Source organism: Pongo abelii, chromosome 10 (genome assembly GCF_028885655.2).
Source record: "Pongo abelii isolate AG06213 chromosome 10, NHGRI_mPonAbe1-v2.0_pri, whole genome shotgun sequence".
NCBI classification, from domain to species: Eukaryota; Metazoa; Chordata; class Mammalia; order Primates; family Hominidae; genus Pongo; species Pongo abelii.
The window spans coordinates 8,924,506-8,943,470 of NC_071995.2; the positions used below are offsets into that span (position 1 = coordinate 8,924,506).

The following is an 18,965-nucleotide window of genomic DNA, read 5'->3' on the forward strand; positions in this document are numbered from 1 at the left end:
AGCCACTACCAAAAAAGCAAGAAGTACAAATAAAAAAGAGAGCTCTATGGATCTATTAAAACTGGAGTTTTTCAAACTGACATTCCATTGGTGGAGAGTGCTGCTAGAGAATTTTGTTGCTATATGTAGAATCTACAGGCCTATGGAAAATATCCCTCTCATGCTGTTAAACGGTCATCTTTCAGTGAGATACTTAAGTAGAGTTCACCTCCTATCTTAGATCACTTACGGCAAAGTGTACAATAATAACAGAGGCTACCATGGATTGAGCACTTGCTTTTTGCCAGATGTTTTATGTATACTATTCTTTTTTTTTTTTTCTTTTTGAGATGGAGTTTTGCTCTTGTTGCCCAGGCTGAAGTGCAGTGGCACAATCTCGGCTCACTGCAACCTCTGCCTCCAGGGTTCCAGCAATTCTCCTGCCTTAGCCTCCTGAGTAGCTGGGGTTACAGGCGCCTACCTCCACGCCCGACCTTTATGTATGGTATTCTTAATCGTCACAGCAATTCTAAAAAGTAGAGTTCAACATCTCCATTTTGTTGGTGAATGAATAAAATTCAGAGGAATTGGCTGGGCGTAGTGGCTCCTGCCTGTAATCCCAGCACTTTTGAGAGGCTGAGGTGGGTGGATCCCTTGAGGTCAGGAGTTCCAGACCAGCCTGGCTAACATGGTGAAACCCCATCTCTGCTAAAAATACAAAAATTAGCTGGGCGTGCTGTTGTGCACCTGTAATCCCAGCTTCTTGGGAGGCTAAGGCACCCGAATTGTTTGAACCCAGGAGGAGGAGGCTGCAGTGAGCTGAGACTGCACCACTGCACTCCAGCTTAGGCAGCAGAGTGAGACACTGTCTCAAAAAAAAAAAAATTTTTGGAGAATTAATTAATATAAGTCTAAGGCTACAAATCTGGCAGAGCCAAATTTTAAATTCGACTCCAGTGGGCACAGTGGCTCACGCCTGTAATCCCAGCACTTTGCGAGGCCATGGCAGGTGGATTGCTTGAACCCAGAATTCAAGACCAGCCTGGGCAACATGGCAAGACCCTGCCTCTACAAAAAAATACAGAAATTAGCTGGGTGTGGTGGCGTGCACCTGTGGTCCCAGCTACTCGGGAGGCTGAGGTGGGAGAATCCCCTGAACCCAGGAAGTAGAGGCTGCAGTCAGCCGTGATCACACCACTGCACTCCAGCCTGGGCAACAGAGTGAGACTCTGTCTCAAAAAAAAAAAAAAAAAATCCACATCAACTCACCTTCAAAGTCACTTATAGAAATATTGTATTTGACAGCTTCCAGAATCCATTTTGCACATGTTCAACAAGATAACTTTTTCTACTGTCTTCTGATTTCTTTTCTATACATATTTAAAAATTTTTTTGAATTGACATACAGAATGTACATTGTATGACCGTGGATATTTAAATTTATTTATTGTGATGAGGTCTCACTATGTTGCCCAGGCTGGTCTTGAACTCCTGGGCTCAAGTGATCCTCCTGCCTTGGTCTCCCAAAGTGCTGGGATTATAGGCTTAAATATATTTAAAATAGTGAGATGCTTTCTTATTATCTCTTTTTTTTTTCTATCTGGGGCTTCAAGATTGTTCTTGATAGAGAAAATAAAATGGAAATTAAATTTCTCTGTTATTTTCTCATTTTTGTGTTAACATTATGGCATCAGCCCTTGCTTCTTCTTGCCCTTTGAGTGTATCTTTAGATGTTTGGATATATTCAAATTCTTGATTTTTCTTGCCATTTTTCCCCCACCAAGCTCAGTTCATCCTGGATGTTGTTAGCCCTGGTTCCTTATAGTTATTGGTATGTTATTTTAAAGTATGCATTCGTTAGTGAGTTCCCAGTGAAACTGCTTTGATTTCTTTAAATCTATTCTGATGCTCCTTGCCCTATAATATCTCTCTTCCTCATTATTATAATTTGGAATTATATGATCCAACTTTACTGTTGCAACAACCTCTCATTCAACTTTACCTATCTTCCTGACCTTGGGATTCCCCGAACTTTTGACATTGGCTTCTCACATATTTAGGATTTACATCTAATAATACCCAAGGTTTCCTTCTTTGGGTGCAGCAATGCAAACGCTATGGTAACATGGTCACTTTTCTGTATATTTTTAATCAGGTAATGAAAACAGCTTGGTTTCTTCCAGACAGTCATGAGTGTACTTTTACTATATTTCTTACTAGCTATGCGAACTTCAACAACTTTCTTAACCTTTTTGACTCTCAGTTTCCTCATGTACAAAAGTGAAGATAAAACTTTCTAGACTGTCCGGGTGCGGTGGCTCACGCCTGTAATCCCAGCACTTTGGGAGGCCGAGGTGGGTGAATGATTTGAGGTCAGAAGTTCAAGACCTGGCCAACATGGTGAAACCCCATCTATACTAAAAATACAAAAATTAGCTGGGTGTGGTGGCTCGTGTCTGTAATCCCAGCTACTCAGGAGGCTGAGGCAGGAGAATCACTTGAGCCCTGGAGGCAGAGGTCGCAGTGAGCCGAGATCAGGCCACTGCACTCCAGCCTGGGAGACAGAGTGATACTCTGTCTCAAAAACACAAAAAACTCAAAAAACAGTATAAAGCCCAGAGCCAAAAATAACTTTTACTTTGCTCTTCTGTGTCCCAAGAGATACAATTTCAGTAAAATATGCATCACAGAGTAAATTATGACTTGTTGAATTGCATATTTTGTTTATGAGGAAATCTGAGATGATATGTCAGAAGATTCAAAGAAATGGCTGGAAACACAGCATAGATGTAGGGGAATTGTTTTACTCTAGAGGTCTTCACAGTCTGGTAATGTGTGTCTTTTGTCACGCTTCTTTATAATCAGATTAAGCAGCTAGTGTGAACTGCATAACAAGGGATGGGCATGATAAGCTAGGATATTTCCACTATTTTTTAACTTAAAAAATTGTGGGAAAATATGCATAACATAAAACGTACTATTTTAACCATTTTCAAGTGTACAATTCAGTGGCATTAAAGTACATTCACATTGTTGTACAACCATCACTACCATCATCTCCAGAACTTTTTCATCATCCCCAACTGAAGCTCTGTACCTCTTAAACAATAACTCCTCTCCCTCTAGCCCCTGGTAATCACTGTTCTACTTACCAGATCTATGAATTTGCCTATTTTGTCCTTTAGTGTCTAGCTTATTCACTTACAATACTGTTTTCAAGGTTCTTCCGTGTTGTAGCATGTATCAAAGTTATGACTGAATAACATTCTATTGTATGGATATACTACATTTTGTTTGTCCATTTATTCATCAGTGGATACCTGGGATGCTTCAACCTTTTGACTGTTGAGAGTAAGGCTGCTGTGAACTTGGATATCCATCTGTTGACAGACACTGTTTCCACAAGCTTTTAAAAAGAGGAGCAAATGATGGTTTACAAAGCAGGGCTTATTGACTTTTAGCATTGTGTACTTACACAAAATTATAGGGAAAATTCTTATTGATATTAAGCTCTAGTAATTTGTAAACTGTCAAATTTTCCTTTGAAATTTCTTAACATTATTTGCATGTTTTTAGATGATGGTAGTTAATGTGTTCATGTTATAGGGTATCTGAAAAGTCTGGAAACAGGCTAAACTTATTTTTAAACAGTATGTTAGTTACATTTTCAAGTAATATGCTCTATATTTTTACTCAATCTTGAGACATGTTTTCAAGTGAAACATCTCTAAATTTAAAGCAATAGATATAATTATTTTTAGGCCTTATGAGTACTCTGTATTGTAATTTTTTCAAATTAGTAATTACATCCTTTGCTTTAAATACTTCACCTGAAAAAGTGTCTGAAGAAAAACATATTAATGATGTTATTTGAAAATATGAGACTGTAGGGTTCCCCAGTGCCTGGCTTTCTTTCTGTGTATTGGCTGAAAATCGCAGAGGGCCTTGACCGCTCTGTGACCCACCCAGCTACAGGTTTTTCCCCTGCAGGCTCCACCCAAACCCTGGCCTTGAACATTTCCAGTCACTGATAAAGGTATCTAGGTTGCCACTGAAAACACTGAAATAAGCTAGCCCCAGCCCTAACTCAGATTCCTTAAACCCTCATAAAATCTCCATCTCTGACCCCCTGGCTGTGGACATACGTAGGTCAAATGCTCCTTTTCTCTGGCTGTCCATCGGGAGTGTTGCTGCAGCCCTCTGTAAGTTCCCCTAATAGATGCTTTGCACAGATCACCTTGACGTTTAGTGCTTTATTTTATGGTATCCAAACCAACCCCATCTCATGATGATTTGGGGTTCTCCCTTGTGGGAATTCCCCTGTGGCTGCTTTTGGAATGATTTCAGCCATGGGTTTGGTGGGACAAAACAGAGATATACTGCCTAAAAATACATTTATCCTATGTTTTTAGGTGTTTTGGAATCCATTATTTTATATTCTGCTTTTATCAAATTGCATTATTTCATTCTTGGTTTTTGCTAAGCATAAAACGTAATAAAACATTGCAACCAGATTTTATTTTATTTTTATTTAGTTTTAAATATTATTTTTATACATCCTGCATCATTCCACTATTGCTTAAATCTTTTCATATTCTTAGATAAAATTCTCCTTATTTTCAATTGTCATGAGCTATGGGCATATTTATAGAAATCATTTTGCTTGCGGTTATTTATTTACATTATATTCCCTAAAATTAAGTTGGTTAATCAAAAGATATGATTTTATAGTTTTGAGGTATTATTAGTTTTTCTTAATATGGGTTGAAATAACTTACATACATTCTGTAAACCATGTTAATTTGGAAGTTTAAGGGGTATGCTTTGTGCCTTAATGATATTTTAATTTCAACTAAAAATACTACATACAGAAGAGTGTGTGGAAGGTATGAATGTTGAACTAAAAAAGCAAAAAAGGAAAAGAAAAGAAAAATTGCCCCTGGTTTTATCTGTTTGGGTTTTATCTTCACTTTGCTTTTAGGGTTTGCATTTTTTCTAAAATATAAGCAAACATTACAAACTCTAAGTGACATAACACCTAAGTGTTCTAGCTCACACCCTCTCTGGGTGACAAGAGTTCTCAGTTACCACCTTTACCTATACTTTTGTTGTTGTTGCTGTTGTTGTTTGAGACTCTCACCCAGGCTGGAGTGCAATGGCACAATCTCATCTCACTGCAACCTCCGCCTCCTAGGCTCAAATGATCCTCCTATCTCAGCCTCCCAAGTAGCTGGGACTATAGGCATGTGCCACCATGCCCAGCTAATTTTCATATTTTTTGTATTAATGGGGTTTTGCCGTGTTGCCCAGGCTGGTCTCGAACTCCTGGGCTCAAGAGATTTTCCTGCCTTGGCCTCTCAAATTGATGGAAGTACAGATGTGAGCCACTGCACCAGACCAATTTGTACTTTCATCCTGCTTCTATATTCTCTCTCTTTCTAATACACACACACACACACACACACACACACACACACACACATTATCCATGAGTACATAGAAGATAAGGTTATTGCACTATGGTTTTGAAGGCCTCTTCCAAGTGGGAAGGTTTTCGAGTGAAAGTGCCATAATAAACATTTTTAATATCCAGCCTCACCAATGAGAAGTTGTGAAAGGACTGACTGATCAAGTGACTTAGAATTATATGGGTCTTGAGGATAGTAAATGAGCACAGGATTGGGGTTTGTACGTGGGCATTACCTGATCCTAGCTCTTCAGATTCTAATTGAAATTTCTGAGCAAATCTTTATCAATTTCTGTGCTTCATTAGCTGCCATTCCTCCTCTTGAAATGAAAGAAAAAGAAATGGACTATTTTTCTAATAATATCAGTGGAGAAATGGGGAATCACTCTTTTTTTCCTTTTGTTAATTTTATTTATATTTTCAAATATTTAGCTTATAATTTTTGATTTGAATATACTCAAATTTTATATACTTTGAATGCAGTAACATTTATTTTTGAATCTTTTAGATCATGGCTATCATGACCACATCAATTTTGTGAAAATATTAAAAGAAAATCCATTCTTTTTTTCCTAATTTAAATAATTCTTTAAACAAGTTGGTTAAGAAATGCAAAAATTTTAAGCTGTCTTGAAAATTACTGTGTCATTTCATCTGTCGTATACTTCATTCACTCTCCGGTCTACCTCCTTACCCCCAGCATGCACAGTTAAGTGCTCCACAGAGAGAAAGTAAAAAATACAGAGTTTGTGTTCAGAGAGTTTTAACTTCTTGCAGCATAATACCTAATTGTGTGTTCTTTATTTCTATAAATATTTATTAAACATAATTTTTTAAAAAAGAGATGGGATCTTCCTCTGTTACCCAGGCTGGAGAGCAACGGCATTATCACAGCTCACTTTAGCCTCAAACTCCTGGGCTCAAGTAATCCTCCTCCCTGCCTCTGCCTCCCAAGTAGCTGAAACTACAAGCACATGCCACCATGCCTGGTTGGCTACATTTTTTACTTTTTGTAAAGATAGAGTGTTACTGTGTTGTCCAGGCTGGTCCTGAACTCCTGGCCTCAAGTAATCCTCTCACCCTGGCCTCCCAAATTGCTGGTGTTACAGGCATGAGCCACTGTGCCTGGTCTGCATTTATTGAGTATAATTTTATAACTTTTTCCAGGTGCTAGGGATATGGTAGTCAAGAGTTGTTGCTATTATAATGTTTACATTTTATTATTTTTAAGGAAAATGATATTTTAAATTTAATTTTGTTGTTAACATTTTTTAAATTGACACATAATAATTATATATATAGGGGATTTATCCAAAGGAAATAAAATCAGTATGTTGAAGAGATATCTTCACTTTCATATGTATTGTAGCAATATTGACAATAGCCAAGATATGAAATCAACCTAAATGTTCAACAACAAATAAATGGATAAAGAAAACTAACACAAGAACAGAAAACCAAACACCACATGTTCTCACTCATAAGCAGGAGCTGAACAATGAGAACACGTGGACACAGGGAGGGAGGGGAACATCACACACCGGGCCTGTCGGGGGGTGGGGGCAAGGGGAGGGATAGCATTAGGAGAAATACCTAATGTAGGTGACTAGTTGATGGTTGCAGTAATCCACCATGGCACGTGTATACCTATGTAACAAAACTGCACATTCTGCACATGTACCCCAGAACTTAAAGTATAATAATAAAAAATGAAATAAAGAAAATGTGGTATGTATATACAATAGAATACTAGTCAGCCATAGAAAATAAAGAAATCCTGTCATTCATAGCAAAATGGATGGAACTAGAGGACACTATGTTAAGTGAAATAAACCAGGAACAGAAAGTTAAACACTGCATGTTCTTGCTTATGTGAAAACTAAAAAAAATGTTGACCTCAGAACAGAGGATAGAAGAAGCTGGGAATGGCTGGGGAAGGGGTGGTAAGGGAGAGTTATGTTAAAGGATACAAAATTACAGCTAGATAGGCAGAATAAGTTCTAATATTCTATTGCAGTGGTCTCCAACATTTTTAGCACCAGGCACCAGTTTCGTGGAAGACAGTTTTTCCATGGACCGTTGTTGGGGGATGGTTTCAGGATGAAACTGTTCCACCTCAGATCATCAGGCATTAGTTAGATTCTTATAAGGAGCAGGCAACCTAGATCCCTCACATGCGCAGTTCATGATAGGGTTTGTACTCCTATGAGAATCCAATGCCGTCGCTGATCCGCTGATCTGACAGGAGGCAGAGCTCAGGCGGTAATGCTGGCTGGCCTAGCCACTCACCTCCTGCTGTGCATCCCAGTTCCTAATAGGCCACAGACCGGCACATTGCATGGCCTGGGGTTGGGGACCCTTGTTCTATAGCACTGCAGGGTAACCTATAGTTAACAACCATTTATTGTATGTTTTCAAATAGCTAGAAGAGAGGATTTTGAATGTTCCCAACACAAAGAAATGGTAAATGTTTGAAGTGATAGGCTAATTATCCTGTTCTGATCATTACACATTGCATACATGTTACATGTGCTTTCATTTTCTTCGGAAGAGACAGACAAAACTAAATAAATGAGTATGGTGATATGTGCTTTAAAGAAAATGAAACAGTATGATATAATAGTAAATGTGAATACTATTTTAGATTGGTTAGTTAAGGAAGGCCTCTTTGGGGAGGGAACATTTGAGTTGATATCTAGACCTGATTGACAGCCATGTAGAAATCTCAGGTAAGATATTCCAGGCAGAGGGAAAAGCTATGCAAAGACCCTAAAGCAAGAATGACCTTGGCATGTTAAAGGAAAAGAAAGAAGGCTCATGTGGCTGGAATCTAGGAAGTGAGTAAATGGTTAGCAGGGGCTAGATTATGTAGGACTGTGTGTACATAGTAAGGATTCTAAATTTTATTCTATGTGACAAGTGAGACTACTGGAGGACATTAATCAGGGGCATAGAGTGATTAAAAGTTTAGCACTGGGAGAGAAAACTTGGGTGACTATTTGATAGGGAGACTTGGATGAATTGTTTCACCCGCATGACCTTGTCTTCTCATCTCTAAAGGTGAGGATAATAACAGTTGCCTACCTTCCAAGATTGTCAAGGATTTCATAACTGGAAAGAATCCTAGAAAATATCTAAGCTAAATCCTCATAAAGAAGTTGACGCTCAGCCAGATTAAACTGCCTGCTCATCTTCAAATAGGAGGACTGAGCTAGGAGGCTCCAGAATTTTGTTTCTGTTTTGTTTTCCTAAATGCCGTACTGTATATCCAGTATTTCAAATGATATTGGGAGTGAGCGCAAAAAGATTTTGCAAACCTTAGAGTACAATACAAATGTAAGAGATTATTGTTTTCAGGATACTGGGCTCTCAGAGAACAAAGTTATCATAAGGAATAGATTATTTGGGAAGAAAAGCATTGATAAACAAGTTGTACTGATTTTTCAAATGCTTCATCTAGGAGCCACCACACATGTCCTGAATGGAAACAGGACTGAAACCCAGTGAAGAGAAAATAGAGGTTATTCTGACCATGAGAAATAGCACAAAAGACTCCTTTTCTCTCCTGTAGTGTCTTTACTGGAAGTGCAAAGAGGCTTTTTGCCTCTCTTTATTTTATTTTGTTTTTTTGAGACAGAGTCTCACTCCATCACCCAGGCTGGAGTGCAGTGGTGCCATCTCGGCTCACTGCAGTCTCTGCCTCCTGGGTTCAAGCGATTCTCATGCCTCAGTCTCCCAAGTAGCTGGGATTACAGGTGCCTGCCACCGTACCTAATTTATTTTTTTATTTTTGATTTTTTGTAGAGATGGGGTTTTTGTACCACATTCACCAGGCTGGTCTCAAACTTCTGACCTCAAGTGATCCACTAGCCTTGGCCTCCCTAAGTGCTGGGATCACAGGTGTGAGCCACTGTGCCTGGCCCTCCCTTAACTTTAGAAGAGCAACTCTTTATTTGTCCTGATGCACGGTCCAAGTAGGCAAAGAGACAATTAAGAGCAGAGGCCATAAATTTTTACTCTTCAGCAACCATCTTTCAGGAGTGGAATAAAAATAACATCAAAATGGGACATCTGGTGGTATCATAATCACCATAGGCAGTTGAAATTGTATTGCTTTCTTAGTAGTTTCTAGATAAAAAAGAATATTTTATTCCAAAGGTATTTAACCAATTAAGCTGTCATTAGAAAATATTGAAAGTATAATTGTTAATTACACCAACACTAAATCCTACAACAAAATTACCTTGGATTATCTTTTTAACCTTTTATTTTAATCTAGTTTATTCTTTAACATTTTATTTTATTTCATTTATAGAGGCAATTCTCTTAGGATATAAACTTCTTCATTTGAATGTCAGACTTTGCAGATAAAAGCATCTTTTTTCTCTGTTCTGTTGGGTAACATGGCACACGTAAGTGGTGTAGCCAATTTACCTTTACCTTAAACTTGTTCCCTTAAGAACTGTTTTTTTCTTGCCATATACAAGATTGACGAGGACATGGAAAATGAGACTTCAGTGGGGAAAAAAAACCAAGAATATTGCTATAGGCTTAATCATAATTTATGTATTTAAGGATGATGGGAAAGATGACCACTTCTGCAGCAAATGTTTAGCTTCTTTCTTTTGAAATAATCTGAATACCTATCAGGTGCTCCCTTTAATTAAGGAGAAAATTGCAATGGAAGGTAGAGATGTAATATTATCTTATTTGCTACATTATAAGAATCCAGTTATGGACAGAAAGGTCAATTCTAGGATGCTGCTCCTCTCTACAGCTAACACATCTTTAGAATTAGATGTTAAATGAGAAATTAGTTATTTAGAGTGAATAATTGTCTTAGCTTGGGCTGCTCTAACAAAATACCGTAGACTGGATCGCTTGAACAAGAGATGTTTCTCTCTCTCAGTTCTGAAGGCTGGAAAATCCAACATCAAGGTTCTCTGGCTCCTGGTGAGGACCTACTTCTGGCTTGCACATGGCTGCCTTTTTGTTGTATCCTCACTTGGCAGAGAGAGTGCTTTGATCTCTTCCTCCTCTTATAAGGACACTAATTGCATCATGGAGGCCCCACCCTCACGGCTTCATCTACACCTAATTACTTGCTAAAGGCTCCACCAGCAGATGTCATCACATTAGGGGTTAGGGGTTCAACATATCGATTTTAGGAAGCATTCAGTCCTTAAGAGTGGTGATGATGGAGTCTGTAAGGAATGCTAGTTTGTCTTTTAATTAATTACTTAACTTAGTATCAGGAATCCAATGTGGAAAGGAATAATTGTTTGACTGTGACACTAGGTCCCTTTTTTGGTTTTCAACCTCTCCCTTAGAGCCTGCTCCAAGTTTTCCTCAGTGAGGCCTTTCGCTGGATTGGTCTGAGGAACAATTCTGGCTGGAGGTGGGAAGATGGATCACCTCTAAACTTCTTAAGGTAAGGGGCTTCAAAGGAATGCAAAAAAAGAGAGAGAGGAAAAAGAAAAGCCAAATTATGATACTTGGGGGAATAGATGAAGAAGAGCAGATGGAGAGGAGAGGAAAGAGTGAAAAGGAGAGGAAATAGGGAACAAGGAAGGGAATGAACAATGGGTAAGGGCAAACAAACAAAAAAAGGGATAACATTTTAAAGAGAGGCTGATGAACAATTTTAATTCTTCTGCTGTTTGGGGGAATTAGGGGCCTGAATAGGGAGAAAGAATTTGCTTAATTTTTATCCCTCCATGCCTTTCAACTCTTTTTCTGTGCATGCAGCCTTAAGTGATTGACTTTTCTGATTTCTTACAGGATTTCTTCTAATAGCTTGGTGCAGACGTGCGGTGCCATCAACAAATATGGTCTTCAAGCCTCAAGCTGTGAAGTTCCTTTACAGTGGGTGTGTAAGGTCAGACCTTGATGGATGACCACTCTGTCCTGACCCTCAGATCTGTCATGTATCCCTAAAAGGAGGGAGCTGGCCACTGGCTGTTGGGAAAGCCATGAGTATATAGTTAGCAAATACTGAACTTTCTCAGATATGGCATTAGATGCAAGACAACCTCCTAGGGATTGATGCCTAACTGATGGATTCTCTTTGAGACTATTCAGATATTATGTGAGCAATTTAAAGACCAGATCTAAGCAAATTTTTGAAATAGATGTTTGTTTTTTGTATTTCTCAGTATGGCAACTAATGCTGCCACTCTCATCCCCGTCCCAACCATCTCTGTCAAAAATATACCTTTTTCATATATTCTGAGCTAATCTGATAAAATCTATGCTGATATATACTATTGCTTGTGTACTAGAGAAGTACATTATTGCTGTACTCCTCTGTACATTACCGATCCCTGATGGTATATTTCTATCCTAACAGTGACCCTTTGCAGATCAAGCTTTATTCTAAAGAATAAACCTAGCTGGCATGCTGGTGTGTACGTGTAGTCCTAGCTATTTGGGAAGCTGAGGTGGGAGGGTTGCTTGAGCCCAGGAGTTTGAGGCTGCAGTGAGCTATGATTGTGCCACTGTACTCCAGCCTGGGAGATAGAGCAAGACTCCATCTCTAAAAAAAAAAAATAATAATGCTAATGTGAGAATATAAATTGTGGGAAATGAGTGAGGGCAAGGTGGTACTTCCTCCTTCTGAGCTCTTCACACGTAATGCAAAAACCCGGTCTTCATTGATTTTGTTTTTTTTCTGAGTATGCATAGATGTGGTTGAATGAACCAATGTGTGATTGTATCTTTTCCATTCTATGACTGTTTGACCTGCATATTAATTTCAAGATAGCAGTCAATTCGATAAGGCATTTTCATAGAGGAAAGTTTACAGAAACAGTTTATGTGGTTGGATCACCAAATTATCTTAGGTACTAAGGCCTCAAAAATAAGAAAAACTTTGTTATTTCTCCTCAGTAGAGTTTGGATATACATGAGGAGAGAAGGTACAGTAATGAAGGAGACCATAATTCTGTAGTATTGATGATCCTGGATTGTAATCTTTTTCTCTTTATCTTTCATAGTTTTTTTAAAAACATGGACTGTATCTTATCTACCACTGTATCCCAGATACCTAAGATAGTGCTTACATTCAGTGACTATTAAATAAATAAATGGATAAATTAAAAAGTAAGAATGAAAACTGTAGTTATTTCTGTTAGCCCATAAATTAGAGGAATTGAAAATGAGAAAAACAGTATATCCTAATCCTCCCTAACTCACCAACATGAGTCTTCAGTAGCTAACTCTAAAAAGGCAAAGGGCCAGTTAATCTGGGTACAGTGCTCATAGAAGGAAGTCATGGAAACAAGCTCCCATCCCCTAGTGATCTCTTTCCTTTGGTTCTGGTGCAGGAAGTATCCCTTAGTTATGGGTATGATGGTAGTGACTCTCAATTAAGGATGTAATGATAGCGATTCCATGTGGGCCATGGCTTGGCTACTACAGGGTGCACAATTTCATTTACTTATTGAAAGATAAGAAAAGGAGAACTACAGTCAGGTCTTAAATTCTCATCTGAGCAGGCAGGATGTATGCAGACCTCCTCTGTGACTAGGGTTCAGGCCTTTTATAAGGATTTATCCACCTATTATCAGAATTGGGTGTAGTTCTTCACTGCTTTGTCTCCCTTAAGGTTGTTACAAGAGAAGTACCAGTTTAATTCCTGGTTGCTTATTTATTCCTTAGACTTATTTATGAAGGGCTGGGGTCAGTTAGTAACTCAATTCTTGTACCTTACCTAGTGAAATAAAGTTTGGTAAAACTAGAAACTAACACTTTTTGATTAGCACTTACATTGCACAGCAGACTCCTTTGATGAACATTATACATTAAACATATCTGGGACATTCGGTGTTTGGAATAGGACATTTATTAAAGATAATAACAGAGCAGTCACAAAATTAAAATGAAGAAAATCCAGGAACACACAGGGGGAGGTGGAGCAAGAACAAGAAGCCTCCACCGATTTTTCCCCCGCAGGAATACAAATGGAACAGTTATCCTCACAAGAAAGCACCTTCATAAGAACCAAAAATCAGATGAGCAGTCACAGTACCTGGTTTTAACATCATATCAACAAAAGAGGCACTGACGAGGGCAGGAGAGACAGTCTCGATTTGCCAATGCTACCCCTTCCCCATCTCCCAGCAGCACGGTGTGGTGTGGAGAGAGAGTCTGTGCTTCGGGGAGGAAGAGTGCAGTGATTATGGGACTTTGCAGTGGAACTCGGTGCAGCCCTGTCAAAGCAGATAGCGACATGGGACAGAATTCAGCCAGTGCCCACAGAGGGAGCATTTAGACCAGCCCTAGCCACAGGGGAATGGCCCATCCCAGTGGTCGGAACCTGAGTTTCTGCTAGTCCCACCACTGCAGGCTAAAACACTCTGGGATCCTAAATAAACTTGAAAGGCAATCTAGGCTACAAGGACCACAGTTCCTGGGCAAGTCCTGGTGCTACGCTGGGCTCAGAGCCAGTGGACTTGGAGGGAACGTGACCTAGTGAGACACCAGCTGGGTGGCCAAGGGAGTGCTTGTGTAACCCCTCCTCCGACCCCAGGCAGTGGAGCTTGCAGCTCTGGGACAGACTCCTTCCTTCCACCTGAGGAGAGGAGATGGAAGAGTAAAGAGTACTTTGTCCTGCAATTTGGATACAGCTCAGCTACAGAAGGATAGGGCACCACCACGCAGAGTCCTAAGGTCCCCATTCTGGGACCTAGTTTCTGGATGATATTTTAAGACACACTCTGGACCAGAAGGGAACAAGCTGCCTTGAAAGGAAGGACCCAGTCCAGGCAGGATTCGTCACCTGCTGACTAAAGAGCCCTTTGGCTCTGAATAATCAGCAGCCATACCCAGCCAGTATTTGCCATAGGTATTGGGTGAGATCCAGTGCCATGCTGGCTTCCAGTGTGACCCAGCACATTGTTAGCTATGGTAGCCATGGGGAGAGACTCCTTCTGCTTGAGGAAATTAGAGGGAGTTTGGACATAGATAAGGAGAGATTAACCCAAGACTAATGGGGACTCTGTCTTGCAGCTTAGGTATTAGCTTGGCTACAGTGGGGTAGAGCACCAAGTAAGCACCTGGGGTCCTCGATTCCAGGCTCCTGGACAGCATTTCTGGACCTGACCTGGGTAAGAGGGAAGGGAGCCCATTGCCCTGAAGGTAGAGACCTAGGCCTGGCAGCATTCACCATAAGCTTACTGAAGAGCCCTTGGTCCTTGAGGGAACATCAGTGATAGCCAGGTAGTGGTTACCACAAGCCTTGGGCAAGACCCAGTGCTGTGCTGGCTTCAGGTCTGACCTAGTGCACTCCAAGTGGTGGTGGCCACTAGGGTTCTTGTGTCACTATCCCTCAAGCTCCAGATAGCTCAGTATGGAGACAGAGACTCCATTTCTTTGGGGAAAAGTAACAGAAGATAACAAGAGGCTCTGCCTGGTAATCTAGTAAATTCTCCTGTATCATACCCAAGACCACCAAGGTGATACTTTTATAAGTCTGCAAGAGTCACAGTGTTACTGGGTTTGTGGTGCTTCCTAATGCAGATATAGCTGCAGTGACCAAAGACTTAGATTACAACACTCAATTCCCTTTGAATGCTTGGAGAGTTTTCCCAAGAAGGATGGGTACAAACAAGCCCAGACTGCAAAGACTATAATAAAAACCTAACTCTTTAATGCCCAGACACCAATAAACATCCACAAGCATCAAGACCATCGAGGAAAACATGACCTCACCAAATGAACTAAATAAGGCACCAGTGACCAATGGCGGAATGCAGAGATATGTGATCATTCAGACAAAGAATGTGAAATAGCTGTTTAGAGGAAGTTCAGTGAAATTCAAGATAACTGTGTTAGTCTGTTTTCATGCTGCTGATAAAGACATACCTGAGACTGGGCAATTTACTTAAAAAAAAGAGGTTTAATGGACTCACAGTTCCACATGGCTGGAGAAGCCTCACAATTATGATGGAAGGTGAAAGGCACATCTCACATGGCAGCAGACAAGAGAAGAGAACTTGTGCAGGGAAACTCCCCTTCATAAGACCATCAGATCTCATGAGACTTATTCACTATAATGAGAATAGCATGGGAAAGACCCACCCCCATGATTCAATTACCTCCCACCAGGTACCTCCCACCAGGTCCCTCCCACAACATGTGGGAATTGTGGGAGCTACAATTCAAGATGAGATTTGGGTGGGGCATAGCCAAACCACATCAATAACATAGAGAAAGAATTCAGAATCCTATCGGAAAAACTTAACAAAGAGAACAAAAATTTAACAAAAATAATTTTGAAAAATCAAGCAGAAATTCTAAAGCTGAAAAATTCAGTTGACTTACTGAAGAATGCATCAGAGTCTCTTAACAGCAGAACTGATCAGTTAGAAGAAGGAATTAGTGAGCTCAAAGACTGGTTGTTTGAAAATATACAGGCAGAGGAGACAACAGAAAAAAGAATAGAAAAGAATGAAGCATGCCTACAAGATGGAGAAAATAGCCTCAAAAGGCCAAATCTAATTGTTTTGACCTTAAAGAGGAGGTAGAGACAGAGATTGGGGTAGAAAGTTTATTCAAAGGGATAATAACAGGGAACTCTCCAAACCTAGAGAAAGATATCAATATTCAAGCACAAGAAGGTTATAGAACACCAAGTAGACTTAACTCAAATAAGACCACATTTAATAATTGAACTTCCAAAGGCCAAGGATAAAGAAAGGATCCTAAAAGGATCCTTTTTTCCAAAAGAAAAAAGAAACAAATAACATACAAAGGAGCTCCAATATGTCTGACAGCAGACTTCTCAGTGGAAACCTTACAGGTCAGGAGAGAGTGGCATGATATATTTAAAGTGCTGAAGGAAAAAAACTTTTACCCTAGAGTAATGTATCCAGTGAAAATATCCTTCAAACATGAGGGAGAAATAATGACTTTCCCAAACAAACAAAAGCGGAGGGATTTAGTCAACACTAGACCTGTTGTATAAGAAATGCTAAAGGGATTTCTTCAATCTGAAAGAAAAGAACATAAGATGCAATAAGAAATCATCTGAAGGTACAAAACTCACTGGTAATAGTAAGTACACAGACAAACAGAATATTATAACACTGTAATTGTGATGCATAAATTACTCATATCTTGAGTAGAAAGACTAAAAGATTAACCAAAAGAATAATAACTACCACAACTTTTTAAGACATGGACAGTACAATAACATAAATAGAAACAACAAAAAGTTAAAAAGTGGTGGAATGAAGTTAAAGTGTAGAGTTTTTATTCGTTTTCTCTTTGCTTCTTTGTTTATTCAGTCAGTATTAAGTTGTCATCAGTTTAAAATAATGGGTTATAAGATATTAGTTGCAAGCCTTATGGTAACCTCAAATCAAAAAACATACAACACATACACAAAAAATAAAAAGCAAGAAATTAAAACATACCACCAGAGAAAATCACCTTCACTAAGAGGAAAACAGGAAGGAAAGAAAGAAGGAAGAGAAGACCGCAAAACAACAAGAAGACATATAACAAAACGGCAGGAGTATGTTTTATCAATAACAATATTGAATGTAAGTGAACTAAACTCCTCAATCAAAAGACATAGAGTGGCTGAATGGATAAAAACACAAGACCCAACAATCTGTCACCTACAAGAAACACATTTCACTTATAAAAACACACGTAGACTGAGAATAAAGGGATGGAAAAAGATGTTCCATGCCAATGGAGACCAAAAAAGAGCAGGACCAGCAATATTTACATCAGACAAAATAGATTTCAAGACAAAAACTGTGAAAAGATACAAGGTCTCTTTGACCTTATGATAAAGATGTCAATTCAGCAAGAGGATATAACAATTAATTGTAAATAAATATGCACCTGACACTGGAGCACCCAGATATATAAAGCAAATATCAGAGCTAAAGAAAGAGATAGACCCCAATGCAATAATAGCTGAAGATTTCAACACCCCACTCTCAGCATTAGACATATCATCCGGACAGAACATCAACAAAGAAACATCAGACTTAATCTGTCCTATAGACCAAGTGGACCTAATATATATTTACAGAACATTTCATCTAATGGCTGCAGAATATGCGTTCTTCTCCTCAGCATATGGATCATTCTCAAGGATAGATCATATGTTTGGTCACAAAACAAGTCTTTAAAAGTTCAAAAAAATTGAAATCATGTCAAGTATCTTCTCTGACTACAATGGAAAAAAACTAGAAGTCAGTAACAAGAGGAACTTTGAAAACTATATAAACACATGGAAATTAAACAGTATGTTACTGAATGACAGGTGAGCCAATGAAGAAATTAAGAAGGAAGTTAAAAAACTTCTGAAAATAAATGATAATGGAAACATAATACCAAAATCTATGGGATACAGTGAAAGCAGTACTAAGAGGAAAGTTTATACCTAAAACCACCTACATAAAAAAGTAAAAATGCCTCAAATAAACAACCTAACAATGCATCTTAAAGAACTAGAAAAGCAAGAGCAAATCTAACCCAAAATTAGTAGAAGAAACGAAATAATAAAGATCAGAGGAGAAGTAAATGAAATTGACATGAAAAAAGATACAGAAGGTCAATGAAACCACAAGTTGGTTTTTTTGAAAAGATAAAATCAGCAAACCTTTAGCCATACTACGTAAGAAAAAAAGAGAGACAATCCAAATGAGTAAAATCAGAGATAAAAAAAGGAGACGTTACAACCAATACAGCAGAAATTCAAAGGATGATTAGAGGCTACTGCAAGCAACTATATGCCAATAAATTGAAAAACCTAGAAGAAATGGATAAATTCCTAGACAGATACAACCTACCAAGATTGAACCGTGAAGAAATTCAAAACTTGAGCAGACCAATAACAAGTAATGAGGTTGAAACTGTAACAAAATGTCTCCCAGGAAAATAAAGCCCAGGACCCAGTGGCTTCACTGCTGAAATTTCCCAAACATTTAGAGAAGAACTAATACCAATCCTACTCAAATTATTTTATTTCATTTTATTTTGAGACAGTATCTTGCTTTGTTGCCCAGGCTGGAGTGCAGTGGCACGATCTCAGCCCACTGCAACCTCTGCCTCCTGGGTTCAAGTGATTCCTCATGCCTCAGCCTCCTGTGTAGCTCAGATTACAGGTGTACGTCACCACACCTGGCTAATTTTTTCATTTTTAGTAGAGACGGGGTTTCACTATGTTGGCCAGGCTGGTCTTGAACTCTTGACTGCAAGTGATCCACCTGCCTCAGCCTCTCGAAGTGCTGGTATTACAGGCGTGAAGCACTGTGCCCAGCCCTCAAACTATTTTAAAAAATAAAAGAGGAGGGAATGCTTCCAAACTCATTCTATGAGGCCAGTATTACCCTGATACAAAACCAAAGACACATTTTTAAAAATTTCAAACAGGGAGGCCAAGGCGGGCAGATCACAAGGTCAGGAGTTCAAGACCAGCCTGACCAACATGGTGAAACCTTGTCTCTACTAAAAATACAAAAATTAGCCAGGCGTGGTGGTGGGCATCTGTAATCCC

General features: G+C 39.1%; 1 protein-coding gene across 2 annotated transcripts in view; it reads left to right on the forward strand.

Moving 5' to 3' along the window:
- The window catches only part of KLRG1 (killer cell lectin like receptor G1), a 65,111-nt gene extending 46,655 nt beyond the window's left edge, over positions 1-18,456 (forward strand). Inside the window, exons 5-6 of one of the 2 annotated variants that reach the window (XM_054526784.1) lie at positions 10,777-10,877; positions 11,228-18,456. In XM_054526784.1, the coding sequence (XP_054382759.1) occupies positions 10,777-10,877; positions 11,228-11,336 (210 nt within the window). In that variant the 3' untranslated portion in view covers positions 11,337-18,456. Of the gene's footprint in view, positions 1-10,776; positions 10,878-11,227 lie in introns of those variants that run through there. The other variant, XR_010135713.1, reaches the window with a different exon arrangement.
- Positions 18,457-18,965: the final 509 nt, after the last annotated feature.